At 36.5% G+C, this 22,823-nt stretch overlaps 1 protein-coding gene across 2 annotated transcripts in view; it reads right to left on the bottom strand.

Annotated features, from left to right (window-relative positions):
• Positions 1 to 2,904: 2,904 nt before the first annotated feature.
• MSH2 (mutS homolog 2) overlaps positions 2,905 to 22,823 on the bottom strand; it is a 73,350-nt gene continuing 53,431 nt past the window's right edge. For both annotated transcript variants that reach the window (XM_082672444.1, XM_082672445.1), the window contains 8 exons: positions 17,525 to 17,648; positions 15,916 to 16,066; positions 13,404 to 13,501; positions 10,123 to 10,368; positions 8,830 to 9,034; positions 7,345 to 7,592; positions 5,340 to 5,515; positions 2,905 to 3,305 (listed from right to left, as the gene is read on the bottom strand). In XM_082672444.1, coding sequence (XP_082528570.1) covers positions 3,135 to 3,305; positions 5,340 to 5,515; positions 7,345 to 7,592; positions 8,830 to 9,034; positions 10,123 to 10,368; positions 13,404 to 13,501; positions 15,916 to 16,066; positions 17,525 to 17,648 — 1,419 coding nt within the window. In that variant the 3' untranslated portion in view covers positions 2,905 to 3,134. The remainder of the gene's footprint in view (positions 3,306 to 5,339; positions 5,516 to 7,344; positions 7,593 to 8,829; positions 9,035 to 10,122; positions 10,369 to 13,403; positions 13,502 to 15,915; positions 16,067 to 17,524; positions 17,649 to 22,823) is intronic.

The raw sequence follows: 22,823 nt of genomic DNA, 5'->3' as shown, positions 1-22,823 counted from the left end.
AGATGAATGGATAAAGGTGTTGTATATACAATGGAATACTACCTAACCATAAAAAAGAATGAAATAATGTCATTTGCAGCAATATGGATGGACCTAGAGATTATCATACTAAGTGAAGTCAGAGAAAGACAAATATCATATATCACTTACATGTAAAATCTAAAATATGATACAAATGAAATTATTTACAAAACAGAAACAGACTCACAGACACAGAAAACAAACTTATGGTTACCAGAGGGGAAAGGGCATGGGGGAGGGGTAAATTAGGAGTTTGGGATTAGCAGTTACAAACTACTGTATATAAAATACACAAACAACAAGGCGCCTACTGTATAGCACAGGGAACTAAATTCAATATCCTGTAATAAACCATAATGGAAAAGAATATAAAACAGAATATATAAATATTCTGTTTGAGTGGAGATATATATATATAAAAAACTCAATCACTTTGCTGTATACTAGAAACTAACACAACATTATAAATCAACTATACTTCAATAAAAATTTTAAAATTAAAAAATGTTTGAAATATAATTTACATTGTACAGTGCACCCATTTAAAGTGTATACTTCAATGGTTTTTAGGTACATTCACAGATATGTGCAACCATCACCAATTTTAGAACATTTTCATCTGAAAAAGAAACCCCATATCCTTTAGCTATCACCTCCCTAGCCATCCATGCCCTGCCTGCCAGCCCTATGCTAATCTACCTTGTTTCTATACCTTTTCCTATTCTGGACTTTCACAAGAACGGAATTATATATTACGTCGGCTCTTGTGCCTGGCTTCTTCACTAATGTTTCCAAGGCTCATCCTAGCTTTAGCGTGTATCAGTCCTTCGTTCCTTTTATGGCCAATTATTAGTTCATTGTATGTGGCTTCCCTGGTGGCACAGGGGTTAAGAATCCACCTGCTAATGCAGGGGACACGGGTTCAAGCCCTGGTCTGGGAAGATCCGACATGTTGTGGAGCAACTGAGCCCGGGTGCCGCAACTAAGGGGTCCTCGTGCCTAAGAGCCCGTGCTCTGCAACAAAAGAAGCCACTGCAATGAGAAGCCCGCCCACCACAACAGAGTAGCCCCCGCTCGCTGCAATTAGAGAAAGCCCGCGCACAGCAACGAAGACCCAACACAGCCAAAGTAAAAATTAATTTAAAAAATAATAATTCTGCTATAAACATTTGTGCATACGTTTCTGTGTAAACATGTTTCTCTTGGATATATATCTAGGAATGGAAATACTGGGTCATCTGGTAACTCATATGTTTAACTGAGGAAATGCCAGACTTTTCCAAAAGTGACTGCACCATTTTACGTTTTCATAGCAGTGTAGGAGAGTTCCAATTCCTCCATATCCTCAATACTGGTTTATCTGATTTGATTTTAGTATCCTAATGGGTGTGAAGTAGTAGCTCACTGTGGTTTTTATGTGCATTTCCCTGATAACATCTTGCATCTTTTCATTTGCCTATTTGCATATGCAAATTTTCCTTGGAAAATTATCTATTCAGATCCTTTGCCTTTTAACTGGGTTGTCTTTTTGTTAATGAGTTGTATTAAGAATCGTGTCTGTTTAGTGATTTTTATAGTTCTTTCTATATCATGGATATAAATTCTTTGATATTTTATGTGGTACCAATATGTTCTCCCATTATGGATCTACAGTTGACCCTTGACCAAGACCGGTCTGAACTCTGTGGGTCCATTTATACTTGGATTTTTTTCAATACATACTGCAATACTACATGATCCACATTTGTTTTGAATCTATAGATGCAGAACTGTGTATATGAAGAGACTGTAAAGTTATATGTGGATTTTCGACTGTGCAGGGGGTCAGTGCCCCAGACCACTCGCTGTTCAAGGGTCAACCGTACTCTTAGAACTTTGTGATGCCTTTTTATGAAAATAAGTTCCTAATTTCAATATTGCTAAGTGTGTCAAACTTTATGAATGGTGTTTGTGACTTAAGAACTATCCTTCCCAAAACCAACTTCATGTTTCCTATATTTTTATAGTCGTAAAAATATTTCTCTATTTTATTTTCTACAGAACTACAAACACTAAAACCTTGGTAGTGTTGCTTTGTACATTTAGGTAAAAAATTCACTGGAGTTAATTTTTCGTATAGAAAAATATGGATATGGAATAGGGATCCAATCTCATTTTGTTCCTATATGAATACCCTATCATCCCATCACCATTTATTAAAAAGGCTATCCTTTTCCTCCCATGTTCAGCAGGACCAGCCACTATACTCTTAACCTCTCCATCTCCCTGTAAAATAAAAGTAGACTAAATCAGGGCTTCCCTGGTGGCGTAGTGGTTGAGAGTCCGCCTGCCGATGCAGGGGACACGGGCTCGTGCCCCGGTCCGGGAAGATCCCACATGCCGCGGAGCGGCTGGGCCCGTGAGCCATGGCTGCTGAGCCTGCACGTCAGAGCCTGTGCTCCGCAACGGGACAGGCCACAACAGTGAGAGGCCCGCGTACCGCAAAAAAAAAAAAAAAAAGGTAGACTAAATCAGCATTCTCAATCTGAAAGATTTTGTTAAAACCCAGATTTCTAAATCTCATCACAAACTTGGGGTGGGAGAATGGCAGATGGGCTGGAGGATCACACTAGGACCCTGGATTTATAGTAAGTTCCTTTGGCTAACGCATATGCAGCCAACCTGGCTCGTGCCAACAGATGGACACTGTGGGGAATCACTGGAAATGGGTTCCATGCTTCCTTCTAGCTTTAAGACCCCTTACTTTTTTACAAAGTCTCTGGGCTACTTGTTTCTTCCACACCATTCGGGAATATGTGTAAAAGTCTTATCACAAAGAAATACAACACATATCAAATTCTAAAAACTACATGATTTTATTTGTAAAATTCAACATATTGCCTACTATTGCCCATGTCCATTTAAGTATTCCTCAGTTACAGCTCTCATTTTTCAAAATAAAGATCTTTGAAAATATACTCAGGTAGAGCAAGGTATACTAAGTATTTTATTAACTTGATATCCCATGGACATCAATTGCTAACACTATGGAAAAAGGGTTAATATAAAACAGTACAAAAGCATTACAGACAACAGCTTATCAATACTATCTTCATTCCATTAGTGGAATTTACTCATGTAGTTACCTTTATTCTTGAAATTATTTCATTTACAAAACAATTATTCTTTGCTATCACTTCAGCTTTCAGCTGTTTTAACTTCATTACGATGTTTTCTTCTGACATTTCAGTAAAGGGCACTTGCTTCACCTTGGATAAAAACTCTTGAATAATTTTTTCACCTTGCTGAAAAACATGTGAACGTTTCATTAGTCTTTAAAATGACTTTTCTAAAAGTCACATTAAATAGTAATGAATTGTCCCATTATAATTTCAATCTAAACACTCCACCCAATATTTAAACAACATTCTTTAAGTTTTAAGTGTGCACCATCTAGAATTTATAGCAAAGACCTTAGTTGACTGTATTTCTTCATAGCAAGTCATTAAAAGGATATTTATAAATATATTTTCAGCTGCTAATGCCAAAGAAACTGAATATTTTAGTAGTTCCCAAATCCCTCAGCTTTTATAACTGATATATAAACTTAACCTTCTGGGGGAAAAAGAACTCAAGGTTTACAAACACTATAAGGTATAAACAGTCACTGAAAATTTAATACTCATACACACATGAGATGTTTCTTCTTTGTTTATTTTACTGCCTAGTTATTGCCATTCTAAAGAACGTGGTTATTGCTTGCTATGTGACCCGTGGGCTAATTCCTTAACACACATTCCTCATCCGTAAAATGGGGACAATAATATTACCAACCACACAGGGCTGTTGTGAGAATTAAAGAGTTAAAGCATGCAAAGTGCTAAGAACAGTGCCTGACAAAGGATATAATGTTTATTACTGCATGTGAAGCTGAACTGAAAAGTCTGCTTTTTACCAGGGAGCCAGTTAGTAATATGTACCTTAGAGGTGAAAGGTAGATAATCCAAATGATAAGATAGAGAAGAAACACATCTCTATTAAATAACAAGTGCCTCTTTTTCCCAAAAAATAAAATCTAGATTGAGTAACATCGATAATTCTGTTATATGTCTCCCTTAGCTTAAAATTTTTAAAAAATTCATTGTAATTAATATTATCAATGGTATATGACTTCTATTCTAATTGGGAATCATTTACATAAAGGAGCCTACCTAATCCTGGATCATGGATAGCTGTGGGGCTGATACCAAGACCGTTTCATATCCAGGATGGCAACCTTCCCTACTTAAAACTAATAACAAGTTATAATACATATCTCCTGCTTGTATAGGTACAACAGATAAAACCTTATCTTTTAAGCCCCAAAATCATACACATCATCTATTATTGTAACATCATCTATCCTTCAAGTAAGAACAACAAAAAATTCACCAGGTAAAAGCTAACAATGTGAGCTTCCCTGGTGGCACAGTGGTTGAGAGTCCACCTGATGATGCAGGGGACACGGGTTGCTGCCCTGGTCCGGGAAGATCCCACATGCCGCGGAGCGGCTAGGCCCGTGAGCCATGGCCACTGAGCCTGCGCTCCGCAATGGGAGAGGCCACAACAGTGAGAGGCCTGCGTACAGCAAAAAAAAAAAAAAAAAAAAAAAAAGCTAACAATGTGACAAGAGGTTGTCACAATGCATAATCACAGTAAGTACTGCCAGGACCTAGATGTAAATTAAGATTCTTTTATTTTCATTATTACAAGAAACTAATAATCCTTTAATTTTTAAAAAATCCACTGGGCATATGCTTATACCTTTCTGTGTGAACATCTAAATTTCACCCACCACTCAGAAGGCCTAACTTAAGATCCACTGCTCCCACAAGAACTGAAACATCCTGCCCACAGAGAGCTTTCCTGAGTAAACATTTGTCATAATTCTCTATGACATGCTCAGTATTACTACCTCCCCAACTAGTTTCTAAACAACTGGAGGGAAGGAACTGTGTTCATTTCTTCATCATCTTAGCTAAGCACTGAGTAAATATGTGATTTAACTGAACTCGATCTATTTGTTTACAAGTAATCAAAGATATGTGCATGGACCTCTATAACTCCTTTGAATTATGTATTTTAACCTATACTAATATTCCTATCCTCCTACTTTTGAAATCTGGTACTTGAAATGCTATCTTTCAATTGTACAGATGTGTGCAGTGGTGAAACCAAAATGATACAGACGGATTCTTTACAGTGCAAAGAAATGTAAGTGGAAACCAATAATGAATGTTCAATAAGTAAACAATAGAATCATACAGGAAAAAAACAACTACAAAAATAATTTGACAAACCTCTCTTTCCAGATAGCACCTCTTTGCGGCTGGTTCCATTTCATCATATTCCTGTGGTTTCCCAATATTCTGAAATTCCTCTAGTTCCAGGGCTTTTTGTTTAGCACACTCTATTACATGCCTGGGGAAATTAGCAAGCTCGGCAACATGAATCCCAAAACTCTGATCACAGACACCTGTAAGAAATTTGAGGCATGTGAGGAGCAGGGTAGGAAAAGACAGCAATTTATGCAAATGGAACTTACTTTCTCACTTTGTCATTAGGAAACTTAACTTTGTATTATTTCAAATACATTAGCCAAATGTTTCAGAGTAACTTAAGGAAATTTTAATTAAGCCTCCAGTGAAAAGTGGTTATGATTTGGCACACAGTGCTATATTTTATCCTCGACAAATGTAGTAGGAAAAATAAAAATAGCAGAGAAAAGCCTTGACAGATAGTCCTCAAAAGCCTAGACAAATATCTGAATCGGAAGAAAAATTAATCAACACAGTATCTCTGAGGTTTTCTCATTTCATAAGGGAGGAACTAAAGTACTGTGGGAAAAAAAAAAGATAAATGTAAAGTGTCACTAATTAGAAGGAGTATTTAGTTCAAAATGTATTTCAAATGACAATGAAATTTTTGACCCAAATCTAGTCTAGTAAATTTTTAGACTAGGTATGTTAACTTCACCCACATTTGCAGAAAATAAACTGACTTAAGACATTCCTTCCAAATGTTAAATACCAGTGATGCTCACAGTGTTATCATGGAGCTCCCATTTTTGCCTCAACCGTAAATTTTCCTTTAGCCTAGTTATATATCCCATGCATTCTGGAGCTGGATATTCCGCATAGCTTAGAGAAACAAAAATAAAATAGAAGCAAGTGCTTGATAAACATCCACAGTGAAGGAGGAACCTGTTCCTATCGACTCCTAATTTCACCTGGTCTTTTTTAATACTTTGAACCCATTTTTTTCTTTCTTTTTTTTTTTTTTTGTGGTATGCGGGCCTCTCACTGTTGTGGCCTCTCCCGTTGTGGAGCACAGGCTCCGGACGCGCAGGCTCAGCGGCCATGACTCACGGGCCCAGCCGCTCCGCGGCATGTGGGATCCTCCCGGACCAGGGCACGAACCCGTGTCCCCCGCATCGGCAGGCGGACTCCCAACCACTGTGCCACCAGGGAAGCCCTGAACCCATTTCTTTCTCACACAAAACACCTTTTAAAAGCAAAACCTCAACTTCATGCTAAATGCCATGTCCAACCAAGAGTATCTATATTCTCTATCAACAACAATGCAAACAGTAACTCAGAAGGATTCCTAAGAAGCATAAGCAACAAAGAATCAAAAATAATCTCATTTATCTGCAACCAACTGATGCAGAAAAATGCATTCATGGAAAATCAGAGAGCCATCTGAAAAAGCTATTCTGATGACTGGTGAAATGTTAAAGCAATAAAAACTTTACAGTATGTTAATCTCATCAACGCAGTCATCTGATTAGCTGCCAGGTCCACTAATGACAAACTTTTCTCAAAGGATGAAATGCCAACAAATAAGTCATTCCTTACCTGATAACTACTAACAATTTCAAGGTTTCTGGAGACCCCAGCTTTAAATGAACCTGTTACATAACACATTCTTAAAAATATAATCAGATGATTATGACAGTTTATTAAACAGTAACAGCTAGAGCCTCAGAACTTCAAAGCTTATTGTTACTATCAAGTAGCTAATTTGACAAGAAAACATGCTGCCATGGGAGGTAGAACAAAACCCCTGTGACGATGTTCAAAAGTGCAGATCATTCTTTCTGTGACCTTTTTAAAATGAGTGGTTCTACCATGACACATAGAAATATAGATAACACACCACGTCCCTGTCCCCAGTCTGTAAATTAAGAGGTAAATGTGTTCTGTAAAAACATCAATAATTCATCCTAATGCAGAATAAGGCAATTACTAATGATTCCAAGGATAGGAACACCAAATTTACAGTACACCAGTGGTATGCACTCACCTTTCTTCACCTGATAAAGCATAGTTAAGGTCTCTTCAGTAGTTAGTGCTGTGACATGTAGATTATTAACAGTTGGTATCTGATTGGCCAAGGCAGTAAGTTCATGAAAATGGGTTGCAAACATGCAAAAAGCACGGATCCTTGTTGCAATGTACTCTGATATAGCCCATGCTAACCCAAATCCGTCATAGGTAGAGGTTCCTCTTCCCAATTCATCTATGATTATTAAAGAATCTTTGGTTGCAGACCTGAAACACGTAATTATATGAAAATTTCCCATGATATAGCATGTGGTAATGCAAACAACAAAATTAAGGCAATACAATGGGAAAGATGTGCCACAAATGTAACAGATTAATTATCTTAATATATACAAAAATTCAATGAGGTCAATGAAAAGCACTAAAACTTCAGTAAGAAAATGGGCATGGACATGAACAAACAACTAACATAAGAGGAAACAAATGGTGAATAAATATTTTTTAAATTACCAATCTCATTAGCTGTAATCTAAGAATTTCCAAATAAAGCAGCTATCATTCATTTCTTAACAATCAAATCAGTCAAGATTAAAAAAAATAATTCCACAAGAAGATGGGACAAGGGTGTGGTGACACGAACACTCGCATACACGGCTGGTGGTCACGTGAATCTGTGTGCCTGCCACAGCCCTACCAGCACCAGATATTAGCATTTTATTTTCTCTTTAACCAAATGAAAGGAGGGGAACTTTTTTTTAATTAGAGAATTTGACAGTTCTTCATGTGCTTATTGGTCATTTCTTTCTTTCTCCATGAAATGCCACTGACACCTTTTGCTTATTTCTTTAATTTTTTAAGTTATGCATATTAACTTATTGACTAATTACTGAACATTTGTATTGCTTCTATAATTCCCCACAAACAATAATCAAAGCATAATTTATTAAGGATCTACTATATGCAAAGTACTTTAGAAGACTCCAAGAAATAGAAGGCATAGCCTCCCTGTCTTCAAAGAAGCTCCTAAAAATGAAATAAAGACAAGAGATTTCATAAACTCTAAAATTAAAAGCTAATAAATTACAGGCATGTCAAAGAGTTTGAAGAAACACCCATGACCTTAGGCACATGTGACAAGGAAAGTCATCAGAGAAGTAGAATTTCTGTCATTACGGGCCTGTAAAGAATAGAAAGGACTTGGGTAAACAGCAGGGAAGGACCATTCCGGGTAGTGTGAACAGCGTAAGCAAAAGCATGGCAGTGGGGAGATTCATAAGGTGAACAACTACCAGAAACCTTAAGAAGACAACATTAAAAATCAAAGAAGCTTTCCACAACTATCGCCAGTCACCCTTTTAAAATAATATAAAGTGCATAAAGCTCACAGGAAAACTATTAAACTAGATAAAAGATCACAGATGTTTTATAGATGAACCTGCAAATTTACTTTTCAAAGGACAGAGACATCCATTTCCATTTTCAGGAGACTGGGAAATGAACTCACCTGAGAATAGAAGCAGTTTCTAACATTTCAGCCATGAATGTGGAGACTCCTTTCAACTGACTGTCACCAGCCCCTACCCGGGCCAAGATACAGTCCACGATGGACACTTCTGCTGACTCACATGGCACAAAACACCCAATCTGGGCCATGAGAACTACCACCCCAGTCTGGCGAATATATGTTGATTTACCTCCCATGTTGGGACCTACAAAACATGATATCAACAAGCAAGATTATTAACTTATTTTTGCAACTAATAAATTGAATATTACTCCTAAATTGCACATCGGTGACTAATTACCTAGGTCATGTGACATAACATACAAGAAGCAGACCACAGGCTGCCCAAAGGCATGAACAGAGTTCCTGCCTTATACTAGTCCCTGAAACAATGCTATTTTCTCTTCAGACAAGCCTATGCTGTGCCCTTCTTCAAGAGGACCCATGAAAAATATATCTTACCTATAATTTGACTATGGTCTAGAAAGAACATACAGACCACTTCCCCACAGCTCACAAAGCTGCCTGCAGGATAATTTTATGACATTCAGAAAACAGTACAGGCCTAACTGATTAACTAAACACTATAATTCATTAATAAATGCATCTATCAGAGAATGAATCAGTATGATCAAGTCCTTCAAATCAAGTAAATTCCACACTAAAACCCAAAGACATGACCCTACTTTTGGAAAATGTGCAATTTACCAACTAATGGTGTTAGAGTATATGAACAACTTGAAAATCCATTTGGGGAAATAAAATACAATCACTGACTGTTTCCCAAACACATTTGCCCAAAGACTCCTATCACCCCTGCACCCTAACACTTTTATTTTCTAGAATCTCGTTAAGATCTCTCAAAACCCTTTAGTTTGAGACAAGCTACCTTAGTCTATATACAAGTCTACTTTTTTCGAGTTTCACATGAATATAGTATCATGTCTTTTAAAGAATTGCTACCCTAAGCTGAGGTCATTCCAGCACCTAATTCTGTTTGACTTTCAATGACCTCACTATTGAAAGGTTTGGCCCAAAGGTAAGCTTGGAGGATGAAGAGATGTTCATTTTTAAATGCACTGAACCCCTGGAACAGAGGTTTCATTCTGTTCACATATATTCATTCATTCATTCATTCATATATCATTAATATACTACTAACTAGAATGAACAACGTTCTTTTTCTATCATCAAGGACTAGGATTTTCTTCATCAACTTAAAATATATTTCCACTCCAACATAATAAATGGGAAACATTACCCACAAAAAGCCCATAAACTAGGTTTTTTTACCAGTAATGATGTGGAACACCTGTTTATCTTTTTCAAAGTGAACATCATTAGGAATAAATGCAACTTCATCTTGAACTTCAACACAAGCATGTCTGGATGCTTTCAGTATAATTCTCCCTTGTCCTTTCTCCAAAATGACCGGCCGTACATATGGAACAGGTGCTCCATTGGACACGTGAGCAAAGCTGACAACAGCATCTAGCTGAGCTAACACATCATTTAGTGTCTGCATCGGTTCTACATAGCCTATATAAAAACAGAAAAGGTACACAGGAATATTGGATAAGAAAAAATACATATAAGCAGCTGTAAGAATAAATTCAACCCTCCTCCATTTGGGAATTCAAAAACCATTTCCTAATTTATATCATTTTTAAAAACTAACCGAGGTTTGCCATAACTAAACGTGAAAGGAACACCTAAAACTTAACATGAGGTTAAAATGTGTTGTCACATTTTCCCTTACTATGAACAGATTTCAAAAATAGAGTATGATGCCCTCCCTTACCAAGATCCATTAAAATATAAAAGTGCATAGATGCTTGGACTTCCCTGGTGGTGCAGTGGTTAAGAAATGGCCTGCCAATGCCGGGACACCGTTCAATCCCTGGTCCAGGAAGATCCCACATGCCGCAGAGCAACTAAGCCCATGTTCCACAACTACCAAAGGCGGCGTGCCTAGAGCCCGTGCTCCGCAACAAGAGAAGCCACCACAACGAGAAGGCTGCACACTGCAACGAAGAGTAGCCCCCAGCTCATGGCAACTAGAGAAACCCACACGCAGCAAAAGTTAACATCACCAATGATACGGCAAAAGACATCATGTGCCCCTTAATATGAATCCACAGACAACAGTAACGTCTGCGTATTCCAGACAAAACTGTATCACCTGAAAACAATCATGAGGAAACATCAGACAAACTCAAACTGAGAAATGTTCTACAAAATAAATGGCCTGTTCTCAAAAAAAAAAAAAAAAATGTGCATAGCTGCTTATATAAGGAAATGAGGTAGAGGTTAAAAAAAAAAACTAACAAGAAAAAGCTTCTATGGAAAAGCTTTCATGATATATTGATAAGGTAAGAAAAGCAGGGTGCAGTGATATGTGAGGCACAATTCTAAATTTTAAGAGTCTGAAACCAGGATGGCATTTCACAATTATCCTAAGAAACGTGCAAACACTAGGTAATAAGATATAATGTGACTGTCAAGATTGTTACTTGAGGTTTTTCTCCCATGCAGTTAAATTTTAGCATAATTTAGTTCCATAACTGTTTCTTAAAACACTTTCAACAAGATTCCACTCTGCTAGAGCAGTAAAATTAAAAGCTATTACATACATTAAACAGTCCCTGACACATGCTAGGCAAAGCATGATTAGGCAATAAAAATGGTCAAAATTTTCAGAATAGATTCTAAAATTTTAATAGGTTGGAGGGGCTGGTATAACAGACACATGGCTCACACGAACTATCACATGGACATCAGTGTGTCAAAAGCTTCAAAAGACAATCAAGAGAACACTTTAGTTTTAGAAAAATACAACATTATGAGTTTAATCAAATGGCAGAAAATCTGACTAATCTGATTCCCTTGTTCCCCATAAAAGTGATAAAATATTTTTTGAAAATAAAAATTAACTTATGAATTTAAACCACTTTTAAATTTATTCCTGTTTTACCTAACATATTAAAAAGGGGGGGAGGGGGAGAGTTCATCATACTACCCTACCATATAGCAATAGGAACCTGTGAGAATTACTAAAATATTAGTGGAGTACTTACATAATTACTTTAACTCATAAAATTTCTAAATACCAACAAGAATAGGTTTATAATAAAAGAAAACCAAAAGCCTCTTAATCAAGAGTCTATATTTGGTATCTCACAATACCTGGCTCTTCACAGCATCACCTTTTCTGGTTTAAGAGCAAGATAAATTACAAAAATGATCTATTACATTTTTAATAAAGATAGTTTATAATGTGTATATTAGACCAAGAAGAGGTTTCATTTAAATTCAAGGTGAATCCAAATACAAAACCTTCAATTTAAATGTTAAAATCTAGCAGCTTTAACCTACTAGGTATTTAATGAATATTAGTTAATATTATTTTGGGGGAAGACTCCCAGTTTGAATATATGTAGTGTTTTTTAGGGTCCTTACAAATGCAATCTAGGCTAGGAACATAATTCAACTAGAAGATTACCATGCTACAGCAATCTGATACCACCAAGCAAAAATGTAACCTTTACAAATCTCATTCATCTCAACACAAATATATAAAGTATACTAAAACCCTTTAAAAGTTTTATGTTTCTTTCTGATTTACTATAAAAATTCATAATAGTAAAACAATTTACAGAATTATACATGCTTATACTTTTTAAATGACTTACTACCCCTAAATAATCCAGCACACATAACCTGAGAACAAGGACATCTTCCTACTTAATCACTATGCACACCCAAGAAATGTGACACCAATATCATATTATCTCATATTAAACTTTGCCAATTTGTCCCAATAGTGTCCTTTATAGCTAGTCCCCAATTCCAACCCCTAGTACTGGATCCAATCAAGGATCATCCTCTGCCTTTGACTGTTCTGTCACTTTAAGTACCCTTTAATCTGGAACAGAACCTGCCCATTCCTTCTTTGCTTCCATGACACTGACATTTTTAAAGAGTGCAGGCCTTAAAAAGTATGTCCCACAATCTAAATTTATCCAATTTTTTTTCTTCTTGTTACTATTCAGGTTAAACATTTTCTTTTCTTTTTTCTTTTTTTTTGCGGTACGCGGGCCTCTCACTGTTGTGGCCTCTCCCGTTGCGGAGCACAGGCTCCGGACGCGCAGGCTCAGCGGCCATGGCTCACGGGCCCAGCCGCTCCGCGGCATGTGGGATCTTCCCAGACTGGGGCACGAACCCGTGTCCCCTGCATTGGCAGGCGGACTCTCAACCACTGCACCACCGGGGAAGCCCCAGGTTAAACATTTTTTTCAAGACTACTACAGGTATACCTTGGAGATATTGCAGGTTCAGTTCCAGACCACCGCAAAGGGAATATCACAATAAAGCAACACACAAATGTTCTGGTTTCACAGTGCACATAAAAGTTACATTTACACTATACTGTAGTCTGTAAGTGTGCAATAACAAAAAAAGTATATACCTTAAATTAAAAAATACTTTATTGCTAAAAAATGCTAACCATCATTTGACAAGGTAGGGTTGCCACAAACCTTCAACATTTAATGTATTGGTTCTATTAAATTTACCTGAAGAAATATTGACAATTTCTTTAACAATGGCATCCTGGGCTTCCTCATATTCGGTTTTATTTTTGGTATACTCTTCATTGAGAGAAGTCAATTTACTGCAAATCAAGATAATGGTATTATTAAAAATATTAAAACATCTACTGGAGATAATGTGCACTATATAAAATATATCCAGAGTATTATCCTATAAAGCATCAAAACAATTAAAATCGAAATATCAGTAGAAAATGGGCAACTCATTAGGGGCGGATGTGGCTGGAATTCAGTGTATTAACATTTATGCTGTTTGGAATGGCCCAATGGCACCAATAGTATTCTTGCTATAACAATTATTCCCTTGAGTAAAATTCTGGTCTGTGACCTTTTCTAAAATATTTAAATGGAACCTAAAAAATAAAACAAATGAATGTATACAGCAAAACAGAAACAGACATAGATATAGAAAACAAACTAGTGCTTACCAGTGGGGAGAGGGGGAAATTAGGGATATAGGATTAAGAGATAGAAACTACTATGTATAAAATAGATAAGGCAACAAGGATATATTGTACAGCACAGGGAATTATAGCCATTATCTCATAATAACTTTTAATGGAGTATAAACTATAAAAATACTGAATCACTATGCTGTATTCCTGAAACTAATATAATATTGTAAATCAGCTATACTTCGATTAAAAAATAAATAACACACACCTCCACACACAGTTTCTCTCATTACTGTAGGAAACGGTCTTTGATACTGAAAGTTGTCGAAGTAAGGTAAATGTTTTGAAAACAATCTTACTGAGCAATTTGAAGAGTAAATGAAAATTAAAGGTTGAAATAAAAATTGCTGAAGATGAGAATAGAGAAAAAATATTCACTGGTATCAAAGGAAGGGAATGAAATTAAAAACAAAAAGACAAGATGAGGGGGTCACAGAGGATACAAGAAAGAGGGGGAAGTACTTATCAGAAGGAGGGCGGTATTAGTCAATCAAGGCAATAACTGTGAACATGATGGAACCAGCGAATGCCATAACATGCATATACAGCTTGAGAACAGTACATTGGCACAAAAAGACTATGAAACAGGCAACTGGAAAGAATTAAAGGAAGAAAAGAAAGAAGCAAAGACATTATAAAAGTGAGACTGCTGTGTGACGGGGAGAGCTGACAGAGAGAAAAGAAGAGGTGGGCAGGAATCAGATTGTACGGGTTATAGTAAAGATTTAAAATTTTTCTGGATGACAGACACTGGAGGTTTTTAAGAAGGACAATTATATGATCTCAGAGTCAGATCCACAGCAAGCAATCTGTTGACAACAAGCAATGAATGAATGAACGAATGAATTTTTCACAACTTTTGGAACCGCTGTGGTCAGTTCAACCTCTATATATATTTTGGCTTAGGTAAGACTGAACTTTTGAGGTGTTATAATCATCTTCCAGTCACCCATTGGTTAATTATAACATATATAAATTTCTTGAATCAGGGATATAGTGTGATTGAGAAACAGCAACTAATAAATTTGGCAACAGAAGATCCAGGTTAGAGTATCTATTGTTACTAGCTGCCCAATCCTGGGGAACTGGAGTTTCAGTTTCTCCATCTAAAAAGTGAGAGAACTTTAACCTATCCTGTTTATCTCAGAGAGCTGTTATGAGAAACAAACTAAACAGACCGACTGTTTTCATTACTAGGTTGTCTGAACACCTAGAATAATGTCTACATGTAACAGACACTCAAAACACTTACTAAATAAATGGAAAGAGGATCATATATACAAAAGTTAGCTGTAAATACTAAGAATATTCAGGAGGGTGGGAGTAAGGCTGGCCATAAGTTCTAGAACATTACAGAAGAGAAAGGATAAATGCCCTCACTCTACCAGTCACAGAAGATTTATTTTTAAATAATTCTTTTTTCACCCATGAATAATCTGCCTCAGGAACTTCCTAACATCAGCAAGAGAAAACGCAGAAAAAAACTGGTAAGATTTTTTACAACATGGAACACATTTTTTTTTTTTAAAAAAAGCTGTAGTCTAATGAATGGCCTTATTAAGGCTGGTAGACATCTCCCTAAACTAAATGATACAACCAACTGATATACCAGAAGAATTTAATGATCAAGGATAACAAAGTTTTCTTAGAAAAAATAAATGTGAAAATAACTAACAGAGATATGAAGGGGAACTAACTGTAATAGATATGGAAACATAAAATAAATGTAATACAATGTATTTCATACTGATAAAAGGATGGTAAGAGACATACATGAAAGAATAATCTTAAAAACAGACCCAAAGTGCCATTTCAGTCAATGAGGAAAAAATGAATTACTTAACAAGTGGTGTTGGGATATCTGACCAACCTCTTGTAAGGGAAAAAAAGTTTCAATCTTATCTTATGCCTTATATTAACAATAAATACGGTAAAACTTCCTTACCATAGAACATTCACATTTCATCAGAGAATAGTTTCATGGGACTAGTAAAGACTTAATTTAACATAGGCTTACAAACCTGTTCGTAAATTTAACACCATTCTTCTGGATATCTACTGTACTGAAATTTTTATTATTACGAAGGACTTTTTCTTCCTTGCATGTTACGCGAAAATAATATCCAAATTGTGTGTTGGAATCCAGTTTAATCTGTTTGCCAGGATCCAAGCCTTCATGATCAGGAAAAAAAAGAAAAAGTATGTCATAGATATCTACAGCCATTTTCAATGTAAGTGTTTAAAACACTTAAATCTAAATAGTGAAAAATACACTTTTATTACATGACAGCATACTGGAAATTATTAATATTACCCAACTGGGAAAGATGCACATCCTACTTCACTTACTTCACTCAAAAAACTACATGAAAATACTTAAACGCCCTTATTAATGTTAGCTTCTAATGCGGAGGCCTTTCTAGGTAAACCCAACCAAGGCTGCAGAGCACCAGCAGTGGGTAGCACACACTGTTCTAAGATGCTGTGGGCATGAGGGTAGATAAGAAATGGTCGCTGTCCTTGAGGAGTTCTGCTGAGGGTTCTTTAGTTAACCAAAGCATTTCTCTGGAACTAATATAGAGTATAATTAAAGAAAACAAATATACTTTCCAAACAAAAACTTGAGACTCTGACAATGAAACCCTAGAAAAACTAGGACATATACTTCGTGTTAAGTGTAGGAAGCTTCACAAAACAAGCAATGACCAATCAGCTAGACTTCATGCACCTAAGATTTTTGAGTTTTTATGTTTGTCCTGTCCTCATAATCTCATCCATCATTGTGATCTTTAGACCCCAAACCAGAAGAGAGAGATACTGTCTACAAATTTATTTGCTAAAGCATGACTATGGAATGTTAGAAGCAGCAAACAACTAAAGACAGACCTCACTTGACCAGAGAGGAAAGAGACATAGAGAGAACATGGAGAGATCTATAAAATGAGGAGGGTAAATTTCAATATCCTTCAAGGCAAAGATTCTTAAATCTAGGATCTAGTTCATATAAGGACTCTCCAAGGAAACTATTTGTAAAAATTTTTATATATGTTGGTATGGGCATATACAAGAGTACTGCTGCTCTGAGGGGTCTTCTACTATGCTAAGATTTATTTGTTCAACATACATGTGAGAGATGCTCAGAACAAAGAGGTTTATAAATTCAGAGCAAAAGAGAACAAAACAGTGTGAGACTGATTAGGGAACCGATAATCCAGGGAATTTAAATCTAATAATTTTTTTTAAGTTGATATTAATGAAGTGCTTGGGAACCCCAAAGCCAAATCAATGAACTATTCCTAGTAGAATTAGGCTTATAGAGGAGGTAACATTTAAAACAGGTCTTATTTAAAAGACACGATGCAAGGGCATGTAGGGTGATTTGTCTGGCAGGAACGTGGGATTAGGGAAATTAGTAAGAGAAGAATCTGAAGGGGAGGCCAGGCTCCAGATGTAAAGAACCCTGTATGTAGACTTTGTGTGACTGTAATTTTATTCAGTAGAAAAGGGGGCTGGCACTTTAAACAAGGAAGTGGCATGATCAATTGTGTCTTCTAGGAAAGCAATTCCGGCTCCAGTATGGACACTATGTAGACAAAAGAATTATTCAAACCTCCAAGAACCCATTCTTACCTAGTTCTCTAGCTGCACTTATTAATGTTGACTGCATCTTCTTTTCTAAGTCATCCATTATTTCTCTTAATTCACTCAAGTTAGGATCAAATGAAGGTTTTACAAGGAATTCATGGTTTTCCACCTAGAGACAGAACAAAGAGTAGCTAAATTTTATCAATGATGGGTAAAGATGGAAGTCATGAAAGTATTTTGCTTGATTTAAAATTCACTAATGTTTTGAGTTAAATGATTCACTATCCATAAGTTACTCAGTCACACTATAAGGAGTTTCTATATATTAACAGATATAAAGAGTTCTGTTTATTAGGAGCTTAGATCTCTGGATATAGAAAAATTATTCATATGAAACATAGTGCTGATGATAATTTTGTCCCTAACAGTATTCATTATTTTTATTTATATTTTTCCCTAAGCAATATTTAAAGACTGTAACAGAATGTGTAGTTTTTGCCCAAACCAAGGATCCATCTTAGGAATCTCGAAAAGTTAGCTCTTGAAATCCCTTTTTGAAACAAAATGACTAAAACTTGAACAAATTATGAAAGAATATTTTTTAAAAAGAATGAATCCTATCCTTATAGACATTAAGAACTATTGAAAAGACCTAATTTTATGTAAAAATATGAGTCAGTTTTCTAAAACAAGATTTTTAAAACTTCAGTAAGTGAGACTGATATAAATTCCTCCCAATTACTATTCACTTAATCAGAGCACACCTTCTTCACATACCAAAATTGAACACCACAATAGGGAAATAAAATCACAATACAGAAAGCTAGCAAAAAAAGAGAATAAAGTTTTAATCAAATAACTTTCTCAATTTAAACCAACAAAAGATTTAATTATATAATACACTAAAATTTAAAATTTCAAATAAACTTAATTTTTTAAAAGGCAAAAGATTTGTAAAAATAGCTTTGCAAAATATAAAAATGTAAAGGTTGACGTTTTCTTTTATAAAACGGCACTTGTTTGCATGTATGAGAAAAACATCAAGTCATTAAATGGGCAGGCATAAAAACACACAACTCACAGATGAGAAAATAAGTAGTAAACTAAAGCCACAGAAAACTGCTAAAGCTCCATAATAATAAAACACATGAATATTTAAGCAACCTTAAGATATTATTCTATAGCTTTTTTTTTTTGCGGTACGCGGGCCTCTCACTGTTGTGGCCTCTCCTGCTGCGGAGCACAGGCTCCGGACGCGCAGGCTCAGAGGCCACGGCTCACGGGCCCAGCCACTCCGTGGCATGTGGGATCTTCCCAGACCGGGGCACGAACCCGTGTCCCCTGCATCGGCAGGTGGACTCTCAACCACTGTGCCACCAGAGAAGCCTATAGCTATTTTTTTTAAGGAAAAAGAAAAACCCTATCACCAAATACTAATGAGGCTATAGTGAAATTAGTATATTCATTCATTTCTGGTGAGAATCTAAGTTGTTATAACCTTTAAAAAAGAAAAAGCAATATGAGACAAGACTCAGAGATATTTGTTATACTCTGACATAGCAATTCTACTCCTGGGAATTCAATCTAAGGAAATAATGCAACAGAAGCAAACAACACAGGGATGAATAAAATCTCTACAGATTTATCTGTTACAACAAGACGTGGAAATAACAGAACATCACAATATTTGCACAATCGTACATCACTAGAATATTATACAGTTATTTAAACAAACAATGAAGATGATCTAGAAACAAGGACCAAGACTTATGATAATCCAAGGAAAAAAATAATGCTACAATGGTGGATTGACAGTGTTACAGAACTGCCTTCTTCCAATGAAACTTAAAGAGAAGTGAGGCTGAGCCAGGCTTAGTTCCCATCCTCACTCCCACCTTCCAGAAATCCTCTGGTGAGTCAACAAAACCCTGAGAAATCTCACTAAGAATCCCAACCTGGAGAGTAGAAAGTTGAGGGGTGCTCTTACAGTTTCCTTCCACAGATGGGGGAATACTATTCTGAAAATGCTGCTGGGAGACCCCAGTGAAGCAAGGGAAAGTGATGACTGAGCTCTAATTTAGTAAACACTCTTAGGTCACACACCAAATGGAGTATCCTTCATTAATGCCTTACTCCTCCCAAACAATGGATAAGAAAATATACCACCCAACTAAGTGTTCTAACCTAGAACTGAGGTATTCTAACAAACACAACATAATGACCTCTACGAGTTGTCTTTCAGATTATCACCCACCTAGCTCCAGAAACACACACACCCATTACACCAGACTACACAAAGGAAATGGAACAAAATAAACCCAGGCTTAGAACTCCAAAACGGGATAATGAAATCAAGAAGCAAGATAAAAAGAATAAGGAAGGGAAGTTAGATCCTAGCAATATCATTAAAATACAAATAAATACAACATAACAAAGAAGAGGAGAGATACTGTTGAATCAAATTACCTGTACTAACATAGTAGAAAAGATTTGATATAATCAGAGAGAATTCACATGAAAGAGATTAAAGTAATTAGAGAGGAGAAAGTAAGTATGGAAGATACTAGAAATCTTCAAAAACTCCACTATCCTAGAAATACTAGATAAAATATTATAAGCACTTTTTCAAATAAGTGTATAGTTGAGTTAGGGAAAACTATGTCTGAGCTCCTGCAAAGTGGAGAGTCCCCAGCATAGAGCAAGGCTGGGGGACCATGTTAAAAACCTACCTCATGAGATATGGTAACAATTAGGGAAACGTGCCTCTATCAGCCTGGGCCCCTGGAAAAAGGAAGGCAGGGGCAGAATCTCCTCTCTGACAATGTGTGACTAAAAGCCAGCCTTTACTATATATAAAATAGATAACTAATAAGAACCTACTGTCTAGCACAGGAAACTCTACTCAGTACTCTGTAATGACCTATATGGGAAAAGAATCTAACAAAGAGTGGATATATGTATATGTGTAACTGATTCACTTTGCTGTACAGCAGAAACTAACACAACACTGGATATCAACTATACTCCAATAAAAATTAATTTTAAATAAATAAATAAAAGCCTGCCTTCACTGGAGTTGGGATTTCAAATGTCTGCTGTATGTCTCAGCAGTGAAAAAGGCTGCTGGGTATGGCCATTTCTATTATCCCCTCCTTCTACAGTGACAGAACTGACAATTTTTCATGAGACACGTAGCTACTAAGAACAAAGACTACATTTTCCAGCTTTGTTTGCAGCTGGTGTGGGCATGTAACTAAATTCTGACCAACAGAATGTGAGCAGGAATGATGTGTACCATTTCCAGAATGTGTCCTCATCTTCCCCTTTAGTCCTCTCCCATTGGCTGGAATAAAGATAAGGTAGTAAGCCATCCTGGACCTTGAAGATGAAGGCAACACCCTAAGGATGCTAGAGAAGTAAAGGGGAGACAGGGTGCAGAGACAGTGGGGCTGCCCTGCCAGCCCTGTGCTGCTATGCCTACACTGTCGTGATAGAAAATGAAACCCCTATTCCTGTTTAAGCCACTGTTATCGATTTATTTGAGGTTTCTTTTTCAACAGCTAAATCTTTGCCCTAACAAATGTAGAAAGCTACAGGCTGAGAAATAAATGTGTTATTGGGTTAATTACATTTGTAGGGTATAAGGCAAAAGCAAATTTTATCTGAGAGGATATATGATTTGCACAGAAGGAACCCAGATAAATGAGAATTCATAATCTAAACATACATAACAGACAAGGAAACAAGCCACCACGAGTAAGAGAGTCAAAAAAAAAAAAAAAAACGGTAAGACTCAGCAGAAAGAAGGAACAGATTTAAATGCAAGAAATTTTCGAGATGGAATATTAAGAATGGGAATGAAACACCTGAGCAAAGAACAAGCTACTACTTAAAAAAAAAGAAAAGACTAGGCAGACTTAGAAATGAACCAAACAACCTCTATAAATGAAAAATATAATCATTAAAAAAAAACAAAACCCGGGCTTCTCTGGTGGGGCAGTGGTTAAGAATCCGCCTGCCAATGTAGGGGATATGGGTTCGAGCCCTGGCCCAGGAACATGCCACGGAGCAACTAAGCCCATGGGCCACAACTACTGAGCCTGTGCTCTAGAGCCTGCACCACAACTACTGAGCCCACGTGCTGCAACTACTGAAGCCCACCCGCCTAGAGCCTGTGCTCTGCAACAAGAGAAGCCACCACAATGAGAAGCCTGTGCACCGCAACGAAGAGTAGCCCTGCTCGCCACAACTAGAGAAAGTCCACGCGCAGCAATGAAGACCCGACATAGCCAAAAATAAATATAAATAAAATAAATTTATTTTAAAAAACCCAATGGGATTGTTAAACAACATATTAGAGCTGAAGAATGAGACCATCTGAAATAATCACAAAGAGAGCAGCACAGACACGTGGCAGAAAAAGAATGCAAAAGTCTGACACATGTCTAATCATAGCTTTAGAAAAAAAGAGTAAACACAATAGTCAAAGAGATAATGACTAATAATTTTCCAGAACTAATAAAAGACATGAATTCTCTGATTAAGAAAACACAGCAAATCCAAATAGGAAAAATAAAACAGAAATCCACTTTTGGGCCCAGTGTAGTAAAAGGAACCAATATCTGGGATCAAAACTTGTCAACAATAATAGTGCAAGCCAGCAGACAATGCAACACAATCTTACAGGTACTAAGGAAAAGTAGCTGTCAATGTGGAATTGTACACTCAGATAAAATATCCTTCAAGAACAAGGGTGACACCAAGCAGGGGTTCGGGGGTGGGATGAATTGGGAGATTGGGATTGACATATATACACTAATATGTATAAAATAGATAGCTAATAAGAACCTGCTATATAGCACAGGGAATTCTACTTCACTCCACTGTACAGTAGAAACTAACACAACATTGTAAAAACAACTATACCCCAATAAAAAAAAGAACAAGGGTGAAATACAGACATTTTCCAACAAACAAAATCTGACTAACAGACTCCCCCCCACCAATAAAGGAACTCCTAAAGAATATCCAGGAAGAAGAAATGAACAGCAAAGAAAATGGTAAGCAGATGGGCAAATCTTAACACTGACTATAGAGAAATCTAAGGGGTAAAAAAGATAGAACTAACATATCAACCAGTAATGAAGAAATATAATCTGATCTAAGGTATTCTAAGGTCCTAGTATTCTGGGGGAGAAGTAAGAAGATGCTGATAACGTTTTTGACTTTGGTGAGTTATGTATACACATTTTTTAAAAAAATTTGTGAAGAACTTCAAACCAGTGCATGTGTGATAGGATAGAGGAGGAGCATAAGAGGGAAAATGGGAATTTTTAAAACCCAA

This window comes from Grampus griseus (genome assembly GCF_964374135.1).
Source record: "Grampus griseus genome assembly, chromosome: 15".
Taxonomy (NCBI): Eukaryota; Metazoa; Chordata; class Mammalia; order Artiodactyla; family Delphinidae; genus Grampus; species Grampus griseus.
The sequence above is the reverse complement of the archived record's forward strand: the minus strand, read 5'-3'. Positions and strand labels throughout refer to the sequence as shown.